Below are 19621 nucleotides of genomic sequence, written 5' to 3' on the forward strand. Positions count from 1 at the left end.
CAACTTTATAAATTACCAGCCTGTTACCATGTACCAGAATTCCTACAAAATCCATGTCTAGTTTTCCTGGCCCTCCTCGTGACAATCCCACCTTCTGCAATCCTGAATCACGCCTGGCAGAATACTCAAATTACTCTTAAGTCAGTCACTTTCCTCAAGTGAACAAGTGATGTCAGAGGACCGGAGAAATGCAGAAGTTACTCCTTTGTTCAAGAGAGGGGAAAAGATGATCACAGAAATGACAGGCCTTTACGATGAATTAAGATACACACAAAGTTTTTATGAGTACTCTAGTTACCTTCTAACAAATAAATCAGAATATCAGAAAAGAAAGTAAGAATTAGGAGCAGGAGTCAGAGATATGGCCAATTGAACTAGCAATCGTCCACTTCAGGTCCTTTTTCCAGCACTATCAACTTTAATGACCAGAAAACTAACAATCACTTCTGAATGTCCTCGAATTCTCTCTGGAAGGAAGAATTACAAAAATACACCACCTTCTGAGTGAATCAATTTATCGTATTTTAATCCCAAAACATCTTCCTCTCATGCTGAGACAGTGGTGCATGTACCTGGAGTCCAAAGGGACAGAGATGACTTTCCATTCTACAATCATTAGAGAAAAAGGTTCTAGTCTGAAGATGGGTCCCGAATCGAAACATCACCTATTCATGATCCTGGAGATGATGCCTGACATGATCTGTTATTCCAGCACTTTATTTCTTATTTTGTAATCCAATATCTGCTGTAGCTTGTATTCCTAATCTTTGCAATTTCTTCTCATGTGGCTAAATCACAATTTCTGTTACCTATCCCATGAATCTGTTTCGCATTCCCTCCATGGCATAGACACATTTTGTTTCCTTAATAAGCTGATAACTACAAGCAACTCTTGAGGTTCAGTCGCACTGAAGCGCCTATAATCTGTTATGGCAGTGTTTTAACCTGGTTATTATGTAGCAGACATTAAAAAATACTGGATGAAGCTCGTAAGAGCTTTCATATTGCTGTTAACATTGCATTCTTTATCATGGGAGCGATATACTCACCAGGAGGTTCGGTAACACCACCTAAAAGGAGAAACATACAATTCAGTTAATCGTCATTTGAAACATGTTCAGACTTAATGATTATCAGCAGATATCTGCCCCTTCTGTGCAAATGTCTGCACACCACACGTTAGCCTCATCAACCACATCAGAACACAAAGAACCAGAGAAGAGGCATGCCACCCTCCATCCAAAGGGACTGCCAAAGAAGGGGGGGTGTCTAAGATGGGGATGAATTTACTATTGAAAAGTCTGGAAATCAGCAAACAGAGGGACAGGAAGAGGGTGGCTAAGCAAAGTGTGAGTAGATATTACAGTCTGTTATAATCAGCTTCACACTTAATTCAGTAGCTAATATTCACAAATGATATTTTACAATTGCCTCATACTCACAAAAGGAATCAGGGCAGGTGAATCGTATTCTGTAATCTTGACATGCGCGATCACGTTGGTTGCTGTTCACACAAAAGAATCCAGTAGAAACGTTGCAACTGTTGAGTAGAATGTAGGGACATATGATAAAGTTGTTGATAAAACTACTGATGCACTTTGAATGAAATAATAAAAGTGCTTTAAATATGGCCGGCTATATTTTGTACCTGGCAATGTTCTCTCCAGACTGTGAGGCCGGAATCCCTGACGTTGTCTCCACCTCACAGGCGATTGGATCCGTGCAGATCTGACCGGGATTCTCAGTTCGCAGATTGGGGAAGATTTCATAATCTCCATTTCCTGATGGGTTATCACGGTCAAACCACGCAGTTTTGCAATTCCCCACTGAAGAGCAGAGAGAGAAAGTAGATTGAAAGTGAACATTGGGTCTGATGGATTGACACAACATGTTGCAGCAAATTAGCTCGGCAGGTCGCATCTCTAGAGGAAAGAAATAGGTGACGGTTCATGTCGAGACCCTTCCTCAAACTGAGAGACCGGTGAGAGAGAAATTAGAGGTTTGAAAATGTACAGAACAAATCAGAGCCTGCACTAATGGTCAAAGAGCCCACATGGTTCATTGTTGACTTTGGAGGAGGTAATAACGAGGGGATACAAACAGTAAAACTAGTAGGATGATTGCAGCAGGTGAGGGATGGAGAGAGAGAGGGAAGACAAGGGTTACTCCTTTGTTCAAGAGAGGGGCAAAGATGATCACAAAAATGACAGGCATTTACGATGAATTAACACCACACATGAAGTTGGGTACTGTAGTTGCCTTCTAACACATAAATCAGAATATCAGAAAAGAAAGAAAGAATTAGGAGCAGGAGTCAGACATATGGCCATTTGAAATAGCAATCTTATATTTCAGGTCCATTTTCCAGCACTATCAACATATCCTTTAACGTCCAGAAAACTAACAATCACTTCTGAATGTCCTCGAATGCTTTCTGGAATGAAGAATGACAAAAATACACCACCATCTGAATTAAACAACTAATCGTATTTCAATCCCAAAATATCTTCCTCTCATGCTGAGACAGTGGTGCATGTACCTGGAGTCCAAAGGGACAGAGACGACTTTCCATTCTACAATCCCTGGAGAAACATGTTCTAGTCTGAAGAAGGGTCCCGACTCGAAATATCACCTCTTCATGATCCGAGAGATGATGCCTGACATGATCAGTTACTCCAGCACTTTATTTCTTATTTTGTAATCCAGTATCTACTGTACTTTGTATTCCTAGTTCTTGCAATTTCTTCTCATGTGGCTAAATCACAATTTCTGTTACCTATCCCGTAATCTGTTTCGCATTCCCACCATGGCATGGACACATTTTGTTTCTTAAACAAAATGATAACTAAAAGCAACTCTCGAGGTTCAGTCGCACTGAAGCGCATATAATCTGTTGTGGCAGTTTATTAACTTGTTTATTATGTAGCGGACATTAAAACATACTGGATGAAGTTCATAAGAGCTTTCATATTACTGTTAACATTGCCCTCTTTATCATGGGAGCGATATACTCACCAGGAGGTTCGGTAACACCACCTAAAAGGAGATACAAACAATTCAGTTAATTATCATTTGAAACATGTTCAGATTTAAAGATTTTTCTCAAATATCTGCCCCATCTGTGCAAGAGTCTGCACACCACACGTTGGCCTCATCAACCACATCAGAACTCATAGAACCAGAGAAGAGACATGCCACCCTCCATCCAAAGGGACTGTCAAAGAAGGAGGAGTGTTTAAGTTGGGGATGAAATTACTATTGGAAAGTCTGGAAATCAGCAAACAGAGGGACAGGATGAGGGTGGCTAAGCAAAAGGTGAGTAGTTATTACAGTCTGTGTTATAATCAGCTCCACTCATAATTCAGTAGCTAATATTCACAAATGATATTTTACAATCGCCTCATACTCACAAAAGGAATCGGGGCAGATGAATCGTATTCTGTAATCTTGACATGAGCCATCACGTTGGTTGCTGTTCACACAAAAGAATCCAGTAGAAACGTTGCAACTGTTGAGTAGAATGTAGGGAGGTGTGATAAAGTAGTTGATAAAACTATTGATGCTCTTTGAATGAAATAATAAAAGTGCAATATTATGGCCGGCTATATTTTGTACCTGGCAATGTTCTCTCCAGACTGTGAGGCCGGAATCCCTGATGTTGTCTCCACCTCACAGGCGATTGGATCCGTGCAGATCTGACCGGGATTTTCATTTCGCAGATGGGGGAATATTTCATAATCTCCAATTCCTGATGGGTTATCACGGTCAAACCACGGAGTTTTGCAATTCCCCACTGAAGAGCAGAAAGCGAAAGTAGATTCAAAGTGAACATTGGGTCTAATGGATTGACACAAAATGCTGGAACAAATTAGCTGTGGAGGTAGCATCTCTAGAGGAAAGGAATAGGTGATGTTTCATGACGAGACCCTTCTTCAGACTCTCAGTCAGGGGAGAGAGAAATTAGAGGTATGAAAAGGTACAGAACAAATCAGAGCCTGCACTAATGGCCGAAGAACCCACATGGTCCATTGTTGGCTTTGGAGGTGGGGACAACAAGGGGATACAACCAGTAAAAGTAGCAGGATGTTTAGTTTTGTTAACCTTGTTGGGCACAACTTATATGAACAATATTTCTCTTCAGAACGCATCACATACTCAAGTACATGAGACCTGGTTCCAGCTCCCTCCACCTTGTTCACTGTTCTGCCCATAACTTCACTTATTTCTTCTTGCCCCATATTTGATGATGTTGGTGACTGTTTCCTCTCACTGCTGCCATTGGTCCTCACTCCTTCACATCAATCGCCATCACTCTCTCCTCAATAAAATCCCAAATTTATAAATTACCAGCCTGATACCATGTCCCAGAATTTCTACAAAATCCATGTCTAGTTTTCCTGGTCCTCCTCGTGACAATCCCACCTTCTGCAATCCTGAATCACGCCTGGCAGAATACTCAAATTACTCTTAAGTGAGTCACTTTCCTCAAGTGAACAAGTGATGTCAGAGGACCGGAGAAACGCAGAAGTTACTCCTTTGTTCAAGAGAGGGGAAAAGATGATCACAGAAATGACAGGTCTATACGATGAATTAACACCACACATGAAGTTTTTATGAGTACTCTAGTTACCTTCTAACAAATAAATCAGAATATCAGAAAAGAAAGTAAGAATTAGGAGCAGGAGTCAGAGATATGGCCATGTGAACCAGCAATCGTCCACTTCAGGTCCTTTTTCCAGCACTATCAACTTTAATGACCAGAAAACTTACAATCACTTCTGAATGTCCTCGAATGCTCTCTGGAAGGAAGAATGACAAAAATTCACCACCTTCTGAGTGAATCAATTTATCGTATTTTAATCCCAAAATATCTTCCTCTCATGCTGAGACAGTGGTGCATGTACCTGGAGTCCAAAGGGACAGAGATGACTTTCCATTCTACAATCATTAGAGAAAAAGGTTCTAGTCTGAAGATGGGTCCCGAATCGAAACATCACCTATTCATGATCCCAGAGATGATGCCTGACATGATCTGTTATTCCAGCACTTTATTTCTTATTTTGTAATCCAATATCTGCTGTACCTTGTATTCCTAATTTTGCAATTTATTCTCATGTGGCTAAATCACAATTTCTGTTACCTTTCCCATGAATCTGTTTCGCATTCCCTCCATGGCATGGACACATTTTGTTTCCTTAATAAGCTGATAACTACAAGCAACTCTTGAGGTTCAGTCGCACTGAAGCGCCTATAATCTGTTATGACAGTGTTTTAACCTGGTTATTAAGTAGCGGACATTTAAAAAAATACTGGATGAAGCTCGTAAGCGCTTTCATATTGCACTCTTTATCATGGGAGCGATATACTCACCAGGAGGTTCGGTAACACCACCTAAAAGGAGAAACATACAATTCAGTTAATCATCATTTGAAACATGTTCAGACTTAATGATTATAAGCAGATATCTGCCCCATCTGTGCAAATGTCTGCACACCACACGTTAGCCCCATCAACCACATCAGAACTCATAGAACCAGAGAAGAGGCATGCCACCCTCCATCCAAAGGGACTGTCAAAGAAGGAGGGGTGTTTAAGATGGGGATGAAATTACTATTGGAAAGTCTGGAAATCAGCAAACAGAGGGACAGGAAGAGACTGGCTAAGCAAAGTGTGAGTAGTTATTACAGTCTGTGTTATAATCAGCTTCACACTTAATTCAGTAGCTAATATTCACAAATGATATTTTACAAGCGCCTCATACTCACAAAAGGAATCGGGGCAGGTGAATCGTATTCTGTAATCTTGACATGAGCCATCACGTTGGTTGCTGTTCATACAAAAGAATCCAGTAGAAACGTTGCAACTGTTGAGTAGAATGTAGGGACATATGATAAAATAGTTGATAAAACTACTGATGCTCTTTGAATGAAATAATAAAAGTGCAATATTATGGCCGGCTATATTTTGTACCTGGCAATGTTCTCTCCAGACTGTGAGGCCGGAATCCCTGATGTTGTCTCCACCTCACAGGCGATTGGATCCGTGCAGATCTGACCGGGATTCTCAGTTCGCAGATTGGGGAATATTTCATAATCTCCAATTCCTGATGGGTTATCACGGTCAAACCACGCAGTTTTGCAATTCCCCACTGAAGAGCAGAAAGAGAAAGTAGATTGAAAGTGAACATTGGGTCTGATGGATTGACACAACATGTTGCAGCAAATTAGCTCAGGAAGTCGCATCTCTAGAGGAAAGAAATAGGTGACGGTTCATGTCGAGACACTTCCTCAAACTGAGAGACCGGTGAGAGAGAAATTAGAGGTTTGAAATTGTACAGAACAAATCAGAGCCTGCACTAATGGTCAAAGAGCCCACATGGTTCATTGTTGACTTTGGAGGAGGTAATAACGAGGGGATACAAACAGTAAAACTAGTAGGATGATTGCAGCAGGTGAGGGATGGAGAGAGAGGGAATGCAAGGGTTACTTCTTTGTTCAAGAGAGGGGCAACGATGATCCCAAAAATGACAGGCCTTTACGATATATTAACACCACACATGAAGTTGACAAGAGTACTCTAGTTGCCTTCAAAACATAAATCAGAACATCAGTAAAGAAAGTAAGAATTAGGAGCAGGAGTCAGACATATGGCCATTTGAACTAGCAATCTTATATTTCAGGTCCATTTTCCAGCACTATCAACATATCCTTTAACGTCCAGAAAACTAACAATCACTTCTGAATGTCCTCGAATGCTCTCTGGAATCAAGAATGTCAAAAATACACCACCTTCTGAGTGAAACAACTAATCGCATTTCAATCCCAAAATATCTTCCTCTCATGCTGAGACAATGGTGCATGTACCTGGAGTCCAAAGGGACAGAGATGACTTTCCATTCTACAATCCCTGGAGAAACATGTTCTAGTCTGAAGAAGGGTCCCCACTGAAAATATCACCTATTCATGATCCCAGAGATGATGCCTGACATGATCAGTACTCCAGCACTTTATTTCTTATTTTGTAATCCAGTATCTACTGTACTTTGTATTCCTAGTTCTTGCAATTTCTTCTCATGTGGCTAATTCACAATTTCTGTTACCTATCCCGTGAATCTGTTTCGCATTCCCTCCATGGCATGGACACATTTTGTTTCCTTAACAAGCTGATAATTACAAGCAACTCTTGAGGTTCAGTCGCACTGAAGCGCTTATAATTTGTTGTGGCAGTTTTTTAACTTGTATATTATGTAGCGGACATTAAAACATACTGGATGAAACTCATAAGAGCTTTCATATTACTGTTAACATTGCCCTCTTTATAATGGGAGCGATATACTCACCAGGAGGTTCGGTAACACCACCTAAAAGGAGAAACAAACAATTCGGTTAATTATCATTTGAAACATGTTCAGATTTAAAGATTGTCAGCAGATATCTGCCCCATCTGTGCAAGAGTCTGCACACCACACGTTGGCCTCATCAACCACATCAGAACTCATAGAACCAGAGAAGAGACATCCCACCTTCTGCAATCCTGAATCATGCCTGGCAGAATACTCAATTACTCTTAAGTGAGTCACTTTCCTCAAGTGAACAAGTGCTGTCAGAGGACCAGAGAAATGCAGAAGATACTCCTTTGTTCAAGAGAGGGGAAAAGATGATCACAGAAATGACAGGCCTTTACGATGAATTAACACCACACGTGAAGTTTTCATGAGTACTCTAGTTACCTTCTAACAAATAAATCAGAATATCAGAAAAGAAAGTGAGAATTAGGAGCAGGAGTCAGAGATATGGCCATTTGAACTAGCAATCGTACACTTCAGGTCCTTTTACCAGCACTTTCAACTTTAACGACCAGAAAACTACCAATCACTTCTGAATGTCCTCGAATGCTCTCTGGAATGAAGAATGACAAAAATACAACACCATCTGAATTAAACAACTAATCGTATTTCAATCCCAAAATATCTTCCTCTCATGCTGAGACAGTAGTGCATGTACCTGGAGTCCAAAGGGACAGAGATGACTTTCCATTCTACAATCCTGAGAGAAAATGTTCTAGTCTGAAGAAAGGTCCCGACTCGAAATATCACCTATTCATGATCCCAGAGATGATGCCTGACATGATCTGTTATTCCAGCACTTTATTTCTTATTTTGTAATCCAGTATCTACTGTACTTTGTATTCCTAGTCCTTGCAATTTCTTCTCATGTGGCTAAATCACAATTTCTGTTACCTTTCCCGTGAATCTGTTTTGCATTCCCTCCATGGCATGGACACATTTTGTTTCTTTAACAAGCTGATAACTACAAGCAACTCTTGAGGTTCAGTCGCACTGAAGCGCTTATAATCTGTTGTGGCAGTTTATTAACTTGTTTATTATGTAGCGGACATTAAAACATACTGGATGAAGTTCGTAAGAGCTTTCATATTACTGTTAACATTGCCCTCTTTATAATGGGAGCGATATACTCACCAGGAGGTTCGGTAACACCACCTAAAAGGAGAAACAAACAATTCAGTTAATTATCGTTTGAAACATGTTCAGATTTAAAGATTGTCAGCAAATATCTGCCCCATCTGTGCAAGAGTCTGCACACCACACGTTGGCCTCATCAACCACAACAGAACTCATAGAACCAGAGAAGAGGCATGCCACCCTCCATCCAAAGGGACTGTCAAAAAAGGAGGAGTGTATAAGATGGGGATGAAATCACTATTGGAAAATCTGGAAATCAGCAAACAGAGGGACAGGAAGAGGGTGGCTAAGCAAAAGGTGAGTAGTTATTACAGTCTGTGTTATAATCAGCTCCACTCATAATTCAGTAGCTAATATACACAAATGATATTTTACAATCGCCTCATACTCACAAAAGGAATCGGGGCAGGTGAATCGTATTCTGTAATCTTGACATGAGCCATCACGTTGGTTGCTGTTCATACAAAAGAATCCAGTAGAAACGTTGCAACTGTTGAGTAGAATGTAGGGACATATGATAAAGTAGTTGATAAAACCACTGATGCTCTTTGAATGAAATAATAAAAGTGCAATATTATGGCCGGCTATATTTTGTACCTGGCAATGTTCTCTCCAGACTGTGAGGCTGGAATCCCTGATGTTGTCTCCACCTCACAGGCGATTGGATCCGTGCAGATCTGACCGGGATTTTCATTTCGCAGATGGGGGAATATTTCATAATCTCCAATTCCTGATGGGTTATCACGGTCAAACCACGGAGTTTTGCAATTCCCCACTGAAGAGCAGAAAGCGAAAGTAGATTCAAAGTGAACATTGGGTCTAATGGATTGACACAAAATGCTGGAACAAATTAGCTGTGGAGGTAGCATCTCTAGAGGAAAGGAATAGGTGATGTTTCATGACGAGACCCTTCTTCAGACTCTCAGTCAGGGGAGAGAGAAATTAGAGGTATGAAAAGGTACAGAACAAATCAGAGCCTGCACTAATGGCCGAAGAACCCACATGGTCCATTGTTGGCTTTGGAGGAGGGGACAACAAGGGGATACAAACAGTAAAAGTAGCAGGATGATTAGTTTTGTTAACCTTGTTGGGCACAACTTACATGAACAATATTTCTCTTCAGAACGCATCACATACTCAAGTACATGAGACCTGGTTCCAGCTCCCTCCACCTTGTTCACTGTTCTGCCCATCACTTCACTTATTTCTTCTTGCCCCATATTTGCTGATGTTGTTGACTGTTTCCTCTCATTGCTGCCATTGGTCCTCACTCCTTCACATCAATCGCCATCACTCTCTCCTCAATAAAATCCCAACTTTATAAATTACCAGCCTGTTACCATGTCCCAGAATTTCTACAAAATCCATGTCTAGTTTCCTGGTCCTCCTCGTGACAATCCCACCTTCTGCAATCCTGAATCATGTCTGGCAGAATACTCAAATTACTCTTAAGTGAGTCACTTTCCTCAAGTGAACAAGTGATGTCAGAGGACCGGAGAAACGCAGAAGTTACTCCTTTGTTCAAGAGAGGGGAAAAGATGATCACAGAAATGACAGGCCTTTACGATGAATTAACACCACACATGAAGTTTTTATGAGTACTCTAGTTACCTTCTAACAAATAAATCAGAATATCAGAAAATTAAGTAAGAATTAGGAGCAGGAGTCAGAGATATGGCCATTTGAACCAGCAATCGTCCACTTCAGGCCCTTTTTCCAGCACTATCAACTTTAATGACCAGAAAACTTACAATCACTTCTGAATGTCCTGGAATGCTCTCTGGAAGGAAGAATGACAAAAATTCACCACCTTCTGAGTGAATCAATTTATCGTATTTGAATCCCAAAATATCTTCCTCTAATGCTGAGACAGTGGTGCATGTACCTGGAGTCCAAAGGGACAGAGATGACTTTCCATTCTACAATCATTAGAGAAAAAGGTTCTAGTCTGAAGATGGGTCGCGAATCGAAACATCACCTATTCATGATCCCAGAGATGATGCCTGACATGATCAGTTACTCCAGCACTTTATTTCTTATTTTGTAATCCAGTATCTGCTGTACTTTGTATTCCTAGTCCTTGCAATTTCTTCTCATGAGGCTAAATCACAATTTCTGTTACCTATCCCATGAATCTGTTTTGCATTCCCTCCATGGCATGGACACATTTTGTTTCCTTAATAAGCTGATAACTACAAGCAACTCTTGAGGTTCAGTCGCACTGAAGCGCCTATTATCTGTTATGGCAGTGTTTTAACCTGGTTATTATGTAGCGGACATTAAAAAATACTGGATGAAGCTCGTAAGAGCTTTCATATTGCTGTTAACATTGCACTCTTTATCATGGGAGCGATATACTCACCAGGAGGTTCGGTAACACCACCTAAACGGAGAAACATACAATTCAGTTAATCGTCATTTGAAACATGTTCAGACTTAATGATTATAAGCAGATATCTGCCCCTTCTGTGCAAATGTCTGCACACCACACATTGGCCTCATCAACCAGATCAGAACTCATAGAACCAGAGAAGAGGCATGCCACCCTCCATCCAAAGGGACTGTCAAAGAAGGAGGAGGGTTTAAGGTGGGGATGAAATTACTATTGGAAATTCCGGAAATCAGTAAACAGAGGGACAGGAATAGGGTGGCTAAGCAAAGAGTGAGTTGTTATTACAGTCTGTGTTATAATCAGCTCCACTCTTAATTCAGTAGCTAATATTCACAAATATTTTTTTACAATTGCCTCATACTCACAAAAGGAATCAGGGCAGATGAATCGTATTCTGTAATCTTGGCATGCGCGATCAGGTTGGTTGCTGTTCACACAAAAGAATCCAGTAGAAACGTTGCAACTGTTGAGTAGAATGTAGGGACATATGATAAAGTAGTTGATAAAACTACTGATGCACATTGAATGAAATAATAAAAGTGCAATATTATGGCCGACTATATTTTGTACCTGGCAATGTTCTCTCCAGACTGTGAGGCCGGAATCCCTGATGTTGTCTCCACCTCACAGGCGATTGGATCCGTGCAGATCTGACCGGGATTCTCAGTTCGCAGATTGGGGAAGATTTCATAATCTCCATTTCCTGATGGGTTATCACGGTCAAACCACGCAGTTTTGCAATTCCCCACTGAAGAGCAGAAAGAGAAAGTAGATTGAAAGTGAACATTGGGTCTGATGGATTGACACAACATGTTGCAGCAAATTAGTTCGGCAGGTCGCATCTCTAGAGGAAAGAAATAGGTGACGGTTCATGTCGAGACCCTTCCTCAAACTGAGAGACCGGTGAGAGAGAAATTAGAGGTTTGAAAATGTACAGAACAAATCAGAGCCTGCACTAATGGTCAAAGAGCCCACATGGTTCATTATTGACTTTGGAGGAGGTAATAACGAGGGGATAGAAACAGTAAAACTAGTAGGATGATTGCAGCAGGTGAGGGATGGAGAGAGAGAGGGAATGCAAGGGTTACTCCTTTGTTCAAGAGAGGGGCAAAGATGATCTCAAAAATGACAGGCCTTTACGATGAATTAACACCACACATGAAGTTGGGTACTGTAGTTGCCTTCTAACACATAAATGTGAATATCAGAAAAGAAAGTAAGAATTAGGAGCAGGAGTCAGAGATATGGCCATTTGAACCAGCAATCGTCCACTTCAGGTCCTATTTCCAGCACTATCAACTTTAATGACCAGAAAACTTACAATCACTTCTGAATGTCCTCGAATGCTCTCTGGAAGGTAGAATGACAAAAATTCACCACCTTCTGACTGAATCAATTTATCGTATCTTAATCCCAAAATATCTTCCTCTCATGTTGAGACAGTGGTGCATGTACCTGGAGTCCAAAGGGACAGAGATGACTTTCCATTCTACAATCATTAGAGAAAAAGGTTCTAGTCTGAAGATGGGTCGCGAATCGAAACATTACCTATTCATAATCCCGGAGATGATGCCTGACATGATCTGTTATTCCAGCACTTTATTTCTTATTTTGTAATCCAATATCTGTTGTACCTTGTATTCCTAGTCGTTGTAATTTCTTCTCATGTGGCTAAATCACAATTTCTGTTACCTATCCCATGAATCTGTTTCACATTCCCTCCATGGCATGGACACATTTTGTTTCCTTAATAAGCTGATAACTACAAGCAACTCTTGAGGTTCAGTCGCATTGAAGCGCCTATAATCTGTTATGGCATTGTTTTAACCTGGTTATTATGTAGCGGACATTAAAAAAAATACTGGATGAAGCTCGTAAGCTTCATGAATTTGGTAATCTCCAATTCCTGATGGGTTATCACGGTCAAACCACGCAGTTTTGCAATTCCCCACTGAAGAGCAGAAAGAGAAAGTAGATTGAAAGTGAACATTGGGTCTGATGGATTGACACAACATGTTGCAGCAAATTAGCTCGGGAAGTCGCATCTCTGGAGGAAAGAAATAGGTGACGGTTCATGTCGAGACCCTTCCTCAAACTGAGAGACCGGTGAGAGAGAAATTAGAAGTTTGAAATTGTAAAGAACAAATCAGAGCCTGCACTAATGGTCAAAGAGCCCACATGGTTCATTGTTGACTTTGGAGGAGGTAATAACGAGGGGATACAAACAGTAAAACTAGTAGGATGATTGCAGCAGGTGAGGGATGGAGAGAGAGGGAATGCAAGGGTTAGTCCTTTGTTCAAGAGAGGGGCAAAGATGATCACAAAAATGACAGGCATTTACAATGAATTAACACCACACATAAAGTTGGGTACTGTAGTTGCCTTCTAACACATAAATCAGAATATCAGAAAAGAAAGAAAGAATTAGGAGCAGGAGTCAGACATATGGCCATTCGAAATAGCAATCTTATATTTCAGGTCCATTTTCAGGCACTATCAACATATCCTTTAACGTCCAGAAAACTAACAATCACTTCTGAATGTCCTCGAATGCTCTCTGGAATCAAGAATGTCAAACATACACCACCTTCTGAGTGAAACAACTAATCGCATTTCATTCCCAAAATATCTTCCTCTCATGCTGAGACAGTGGTGCATGTACCTGGAGTCCAAAGGGACAGAGATGACTTTCCATTGTACAATCCCTGGAGAAACATGTTCTAGTCTGAAGAAGGGTTCCGACTTGAAATATCACCTATTCATGATCCCAGAGATGATGCCTGACATGATCACTCCAGCACTTTATTTCTTATTTTGTAATCCAGTATCTGCTGTACTTTGTATTCCTAGTCCTTGCAATTTCTTCTCATGTGGCTAATTCACAATTTCTGTTACCTATCCCGTGAATCTGTTTCGCATTCCCTCCATGGCATGGACACATTTTGTTTCCTTAACAAGCTGATAACTACAAGCAACTCTTGAGGTTCAGTCGCACTGAAGCGCTTATAATCTGTTGTGGCAGTTTTTTAACTTGTTTATCATGTAGCGGACATTAAAACATACTAAATGAAACTCATAAGAGCTTTCATATTACTGTTAACATTGCCCTCTTTATAATGGGAGCGATATACTCACCAGGAGGTTCGGTAACACCACCTAAAAGGAGAAACAAACAATTCGGTTAATTATCATTTGAAACATGTTCAGATTTAAATATTGTCTGCAAATATCTGCCCCATCTGTGCAAGAGTCTGCACACCACACGTTGGCCTCATTAACCACTACAGAACTCATAGAACCAGAGAAGAGACATCCCACCTTCTGCAATCCTGAATCATGCCTGGCAGAATACTCAATTACTCTTAAGTGAGTCAATTTCCTCAAGTGAACAAGTGCTGTCAGAGGACCAGAGAAATGCAGAAGATACTCCTTTGTTCAAGAGAGGGGAAAAGATGATCACAGAAATGACTGGCCTTTACGATGAATTATCACCACACATGAAGTTTTCATGAGTACTCTAGTTACCTTCTAACAAATAAATCAGAATATCAGAAAAGAAAGTGAGAATTAGGAGCAGGAGTCAGAGATATGGCCATTTGAACTAGCAATCGTCCACTTCAGGTCCTTTTACCAGCACTTTCAACTTTAACGACCAGAAAACTAACAATCACTTCTGAATGTCCTCGAATGCTCTCTGGAAGGAAGAATGACAAAAATTCACCACCTTCTGAGTGAATCAATTTATCGTATTTTAATCCCAAAATATCTTCCTCTCATGCTGAGACAGTGGTGCATGTACCTGGAGTCCAAAGGGACAGAGATACCTTTCCATTCTACAATCATTAGAGAAAAAGGTTCTAGTCTGAAGATGGGTCCCGAATCGAAACATTACCTATTCATGATCCCAGAGATGATGCCTGACATGATCTGTTATTCCAGCACTTTATTTCTTATTTTGTAATCCAATATCTGCTGTACCTTGTATTCCTAGTCCTTGCAATTTCTTCTCATGTGGCTAAATCACAATTTCTGTTACCTATCCCATGAATCTGTTTCGCATTCCCTCCATGGCATGGACACATTTTGTTTCCTTAATAAGCTGATAACTACAAGCAACTCTTGAGGTTCAGTCGCACTGAAGCGCCTATAATCTGTTATGACAGTGTTTTAACCTGGTTATTATGTAGCGGACATTAAAAAAAAATACTGGATGAAGCTCGTAAGAGCTTTCATATTGCTGTTAACATTGCACTCTTTATCATGGGAGCGATATACTCACCAGGAGGTTCGGTAACACCACCTAAAAGGAGAAACATACAATTCAGTTAATCATCATTAGAAACATGTTCAGATTTAAAGATTGTCAGCAAATATCTGCCCCATCTGTGCAAGAGTCTGCACACCACACGTTGGCCTCATCAACCACATCAGAACACAAAGAACCAGAGAAGAGACATGCCACCCTCCATCCAAAGGGACTGTCAAAGAAGGAAGAGTGTTTAAGATGGGGATGAAATTACTATTGGAAAGTCTGGAAATCAGCAAACAGAGGGACAGGAAGAGGGTGGCTAAGCAAAAGGTGAGTAGTTATTACAGTCTGTGTTATAATCAGCTCCACTCATAATTCAGTAGCTAATATTCACAAATGATATTTTACAATCGCCTCATACTCACAAAAGGAATCAGGGCAGGTGAATCGTATTCTGTAATCTTGACATGAGCCATCACGTTGGTTGCTGTTCATACAAAAGAATCCAGTAGAAACGTTGCAACTGTTGAGTAAAATGTAGGGAGGTGTGATAAAGTAGTTGATAAAACTACTGATGCTCTTTGAATGAAATAATAAAAGTGCAATATTATGGCCGGCTATATTTTGTACCTGGCAATGTTCTCTCCAGACTGTGAGGCCGGAATACCTGATGTTGTCTCCACCTCACAGGCGATTGGATCCGTGCAGATCTGACCGGGATTTTCATTTCGCAGATGGGGGAATATTTCATAATCTCCAACTCCTGATGGGTTATCACGGTCAAACCACGGAGTTTTGCAATTCCCCACTGAAGAGCAGAAAGCGAAAGTAGATTCAAAATGAACATTGGGTCTAATGGATTGACACAAAATGCTGGAACAAATTAGCTGTGGAGGTAGCATCTCTAGAGGAAAGGAATAGGTGATGTTTCATGACGAGACCCTTCTTCAGACTCTCAGTCAGGGGAGAGAGAAATTAGAGGTATGAAAAGGTACAGAACAAATCAGAGCCTGCACTAATGGCCGAAGAACCCACATGGTCCATTGTTGGCTTTGGAGGTGGGGACAACAAGGGGATAGAACCAGTAAAAGTAGCAGGATGATTAGTTTTGTTAACTTTGTTGAGCACAACTTACATGAACAATATTTCTCTTCAGAACGCATCACATACTCAAGTACATGAGACCTGGTTCCAGCTCCCTCCACCTTGTTCACTGTTCTGCCCATCACTTCACTTATTTCTTCTTGCCCCATATTTGCTGATGTTGGTGACTGTTTCCTCTCACTGCTGCCATTGGTCCTCACTCCTTCACATCAATCGCCATCACTCTCTCCTCAATAAAATCGCAACTTTATAAATTACCAGCCTGTTACCATGTCCCAGGATTCCTACAAAATCCCTGTCTAGTTTTCCTGGTCCTCCTCGTGACAATCCCACCTTCTGCAATCCTGAATCACGCCTGGCAGAATACTCAAATTACTCTTAAGTGAGTCACTTTCCTCAAGTGAACAAGTGAAGGACCGGAGAAACGCAGAAGTTACTCCTTTGTTCAACAGAGGGGAAAAGATGATCACAGAAATGACAGGCCTATACGATGAATTAACACCACACATGAAGTTTTTATGAGTACTCTAGTTACCTTCTAACAAATAAATCAGAATATCAGAAAAGAAAGTAAGAATTAGGAGCAGGAGTCAGAGATATGGCCATTTGAACCAGCAATCGTCCACTTCAGGTCCTTTTACCAGCACTATCAACTTTAATGACCAGAAAACTTACAATCACTTCTGAATGTCCTCGAATGCTCTCTGGAAGCAAGAATGACAAAAATACCACCTTCTGAGTGAATCAATTATCGTATTTAATCCCAAATATCTTCCTCTCATGCTGAGACAGTAGGTGCATGTACCTGGAGTCCAAAGGGACAGAGATGACTTTCCATTCTACAATCATTAGAGAAAAAGGTTCTAGTCTGAAGAAGGGTCCCGAATCGAAACATTACCTATTCATGATCCCAGAGATGATGCCTGACATGATCAGTTACTCCAGCACTTCATTTCTTATTTTGTAATCCAGTATCTGCTGTACTTTGTATTCCTAGTCCTTGCAATTTCTTCTCATGTGGCTAAATCACAATTTCTGTTACCTATCCCGTGAATCTGTTTCGCATTCCCTCCATGGCATGGACACATTTTGTTTCTTTAACAAAATGATAACTAAAAGCAACTCTCGAGGTTCAGTCGCACTGAAGCGTTTACAATCTATTGTGGCAGTTTTTTAACTTGTTTATTATGTAGCGGACATTAAAACATACTGGATGAAGTTCATAAGAGCTTTCATATTACTGTAAACATTGCCCTCTTTATCATGGGAGCGATATACTCACCAGGAGGTTCGGTAACACCACCTAAAAGGAAAAACAAACAATTCAGTTAATTATCGTTTGAAACATGTTCAGATTTAAAGATTGTCAGCAAATATCTGCCCCATCTGTGCAAGAGTCTGCACACCACACGTTGGCCTTATCAACCACAACAGAACTCATAGAACCAGAGAAGAGGCATGCCACCCTCCATCCAAAGGGACTGTCAAAGAAGGAGGAGTGTTTAAGTTGGGGATGAAATTACTATTGGAAAGTCTGGAAATCAGCAAACAGAGGGACAGGAAGAGGGTGGCTAAGCAAAAGGTGAGTAGTTATTACAGTCTGTGTTATAATCAGCTCCACTCATAATTCAGTAGCTAATATTCACAAATGATATTTTACAATCGCCTCATACTCACAAAAGGAATCGGGGCAGGTGAATCGTATTCTGTAATCTTGACATGAGCCATCACGTTGGTTGCTGTTCATACAAAAGAATCCAGTAGAAACGTTGCAACTGTTGAGTAGAATGTAGGGAGGTGTGATAAAGTAGTTGATAAATCTATTGATGCTCTTTGAATGAAATAATAAAAGTGCAATATTATGGCCGGCTATATTTTGTACCTGGCAATGTTCTCTCCAGACTGTGAGGCCGGAATCCCTGATGTTGTCTCCACCTCACAGGCGATTGGATCCGTGCAGATCTGACCGGGATTTTCATTTCGCAGATGGGGGAATATTTCATAATCTCCAATTCCTGATGGGTTATCACGGTCAAACCACGGAGTTTTGCAATTCCCCACTGAAGAGCAGAAAGCGAAAGTGGATTCAAAGTGAACATTGGGTCTAATGGATTGACACAAAATGCTGGAACAAATTAGCTGTGGAGGTAGCATCTCTAGAGGAAAGGAATAGGTGATTTTTCATGACGAGATCCTTCTTCAGACTCTCAGTCAGGGGAGAGAGAAATTAGAGGTATGAAAAGGTACAGAACAAATCAGAGCCTGCACTAATGGCCGAAGAACCCACATGGTCCATTGTTGGCTTTGGAGGTGGGGACAACAAGGGGATAGAACCAGTAAAAGTAGCAGGATGATTAGTTTTGTTAACTTTGTTGAGCACAACTTACATGAACAATATTTCTCTTCAGAACGCATCACATACTCAAGTACATGAGACCTGGTTCCAGCTCCCTCCACCTTGTTCACTGTTCTGCCCATCACTTCACTTATTTCTTCTTGCCCCATATTTGCTGATGTTGGTGACTGTTTCCTCTCACTGCTGCACTTGGTCCTCACTCCTTCACATCAATCGCCATCACTCTCTCCTCAATAAAATCGCAACTTTATAAATTACCAGCCTGTTACCATGTCCCAGGATTCCTACAAAATCCCTGTCTAGTTTTCCTGGTCCTCCTCGTGACAATCCCACCTTCTGCAATCCTGAATCACGCCTGGCAGAATACTCAAATTACTCTTAAGTGAGTCACTTTCCTCAAGTGAACAAGTGAAGGACCGGAGAAACGCAGAAGTTACTCCTTTGTTCAACAGAGGGGAAAAGATGATCACAGAAATGACAGGCCTTTACGATGAATTAACACCACACATGATGTTTTTATGAGTACTCTAGTTACCTTCTAACAAATAAATCAGAATATCAGAAAAGAAAGTAAGAATTAGGAGCAGGAGTCAAGAGATATGGCCATGTGAACCAGCAAATGTCCACTTCAGGCCCTTTTTCCAGCACTATCAACTTTAATGACCAGAAAACTTACAATCACTTCTGAATGTCCTCGAATGCTCTCTGGAAGGAAGAATGACAAACATTCACCACCTTCTGAGTGAATCTAGGGGACATAGTTGCAGAATAAGGGGGGGCTCTTTTAAAACTGAGATGAGGAAGAACTTCTTCACCCAGAGGGTGGTTAATTTATGGAATTCACTGCCCCAGGGAGCAGTGGAAGCAGAAACTTTAAATATATTTAAGACTAAAATAGATGTTTTTTTAGCTGCCAAGGGGATAAGGGGCTACGGGGAGAGGGCAGGGATATGGACCTAGGTATGGTTAGTATAGTAAGACCTGAGTGATCTCCTGGACAAGTGTCGATCGCCTGGATTGGGGTCGGAGAGGAATTTC

General features: G+C 40.9%; 1 protein-coding gene across 1 annotated transcript in view; it reads right to left on the reverse strand.

Moving 5' to 3' along the window:
- LOC116990378 overlaps positions 1-19621 on the reverse strand; it is an 86967-nt gene that overhangs the window by 51473 nt on the left and 15873 nt on the right. Inside the window, exons 15-37 of the mRNA XM_033047995.1 lie at positions 18110-18287; positions 17905-18002; positions 17510-17530; positions 15754-15931; positions 15549-15646; positions 15154-15174; positions 14010-14030; positions 11445-11622; positions 11240-11337; positions 10845-10865; positions 9080-9257; positions 8875-8972; positions 8480-8500; positions 7340-7360; positions 5971-6148; positions 5766-5863; positions 5371-5391; positions 3616-3793; positions 3411-3508; positions 3016-3036; positions 1649-1826; positions 1443-1540; positions 1050-1070 (exon numbers count right to left, since the gene is read on the reverse strand). Of these exons, the coding sequence (XP_032903886.1) occupies positions 1050-1070; positions 1443-1540; positions 1649-1826; positions 3016-3036; positions 3411-3508; positions 3616-3793; positions 5371-5391; positions 5766-5863; positions 5971-6148; positions 7340-7360; positions 8480-8500; positions 8875-8972; positions 9080-9257; positions 10845-10865; positions 11240-11337; positions 11445-11622; positions 14010-14030; positions 15154-15174; positions 15549-15646; positions 15754-15931; positions 17510-17530; positions 17905-18002; positions 18110-18287 (2121 nt within the window). The remainder of the gene's footprint in view (positions 1-1049; positions 1071-1442; positions 1541-1648; positions 1827-3015; positions 3037-3410; positions 3509-3615; positions 3794-5370; positions 5392-5765; positions 5864-5970; positions 6149-7339; positions 7361-8479; positions 8501-8874; positions 8973-9079; positions 9258-10844; positions 10866-11239; positions 11338-11444; positions 11623-14009; positions 14031-15153; positions 15175-15548; positions 15647-15753; positions 15932-17509; positions 17531-17904; positions 18003-18109; positions 18288-19621) is intronic.

The sequence above is a fragment of the Amblyraja radiata genome, chromosome 31 (genome assembly GCF_010909765.2).
Source record: "Amblyraja radiata isolate CabotCenter1 chromosome 31, sAmbRad1.1.pri, whole genome shotgun sequence".
Classification (NCBI taxonomy): domain Eukaryota; kingdom Metazoa; phylum Chordata; class Chondrichthyes; order Rajiformes; family Rajidae; genus Amblyraja; species Amblyraja radiata.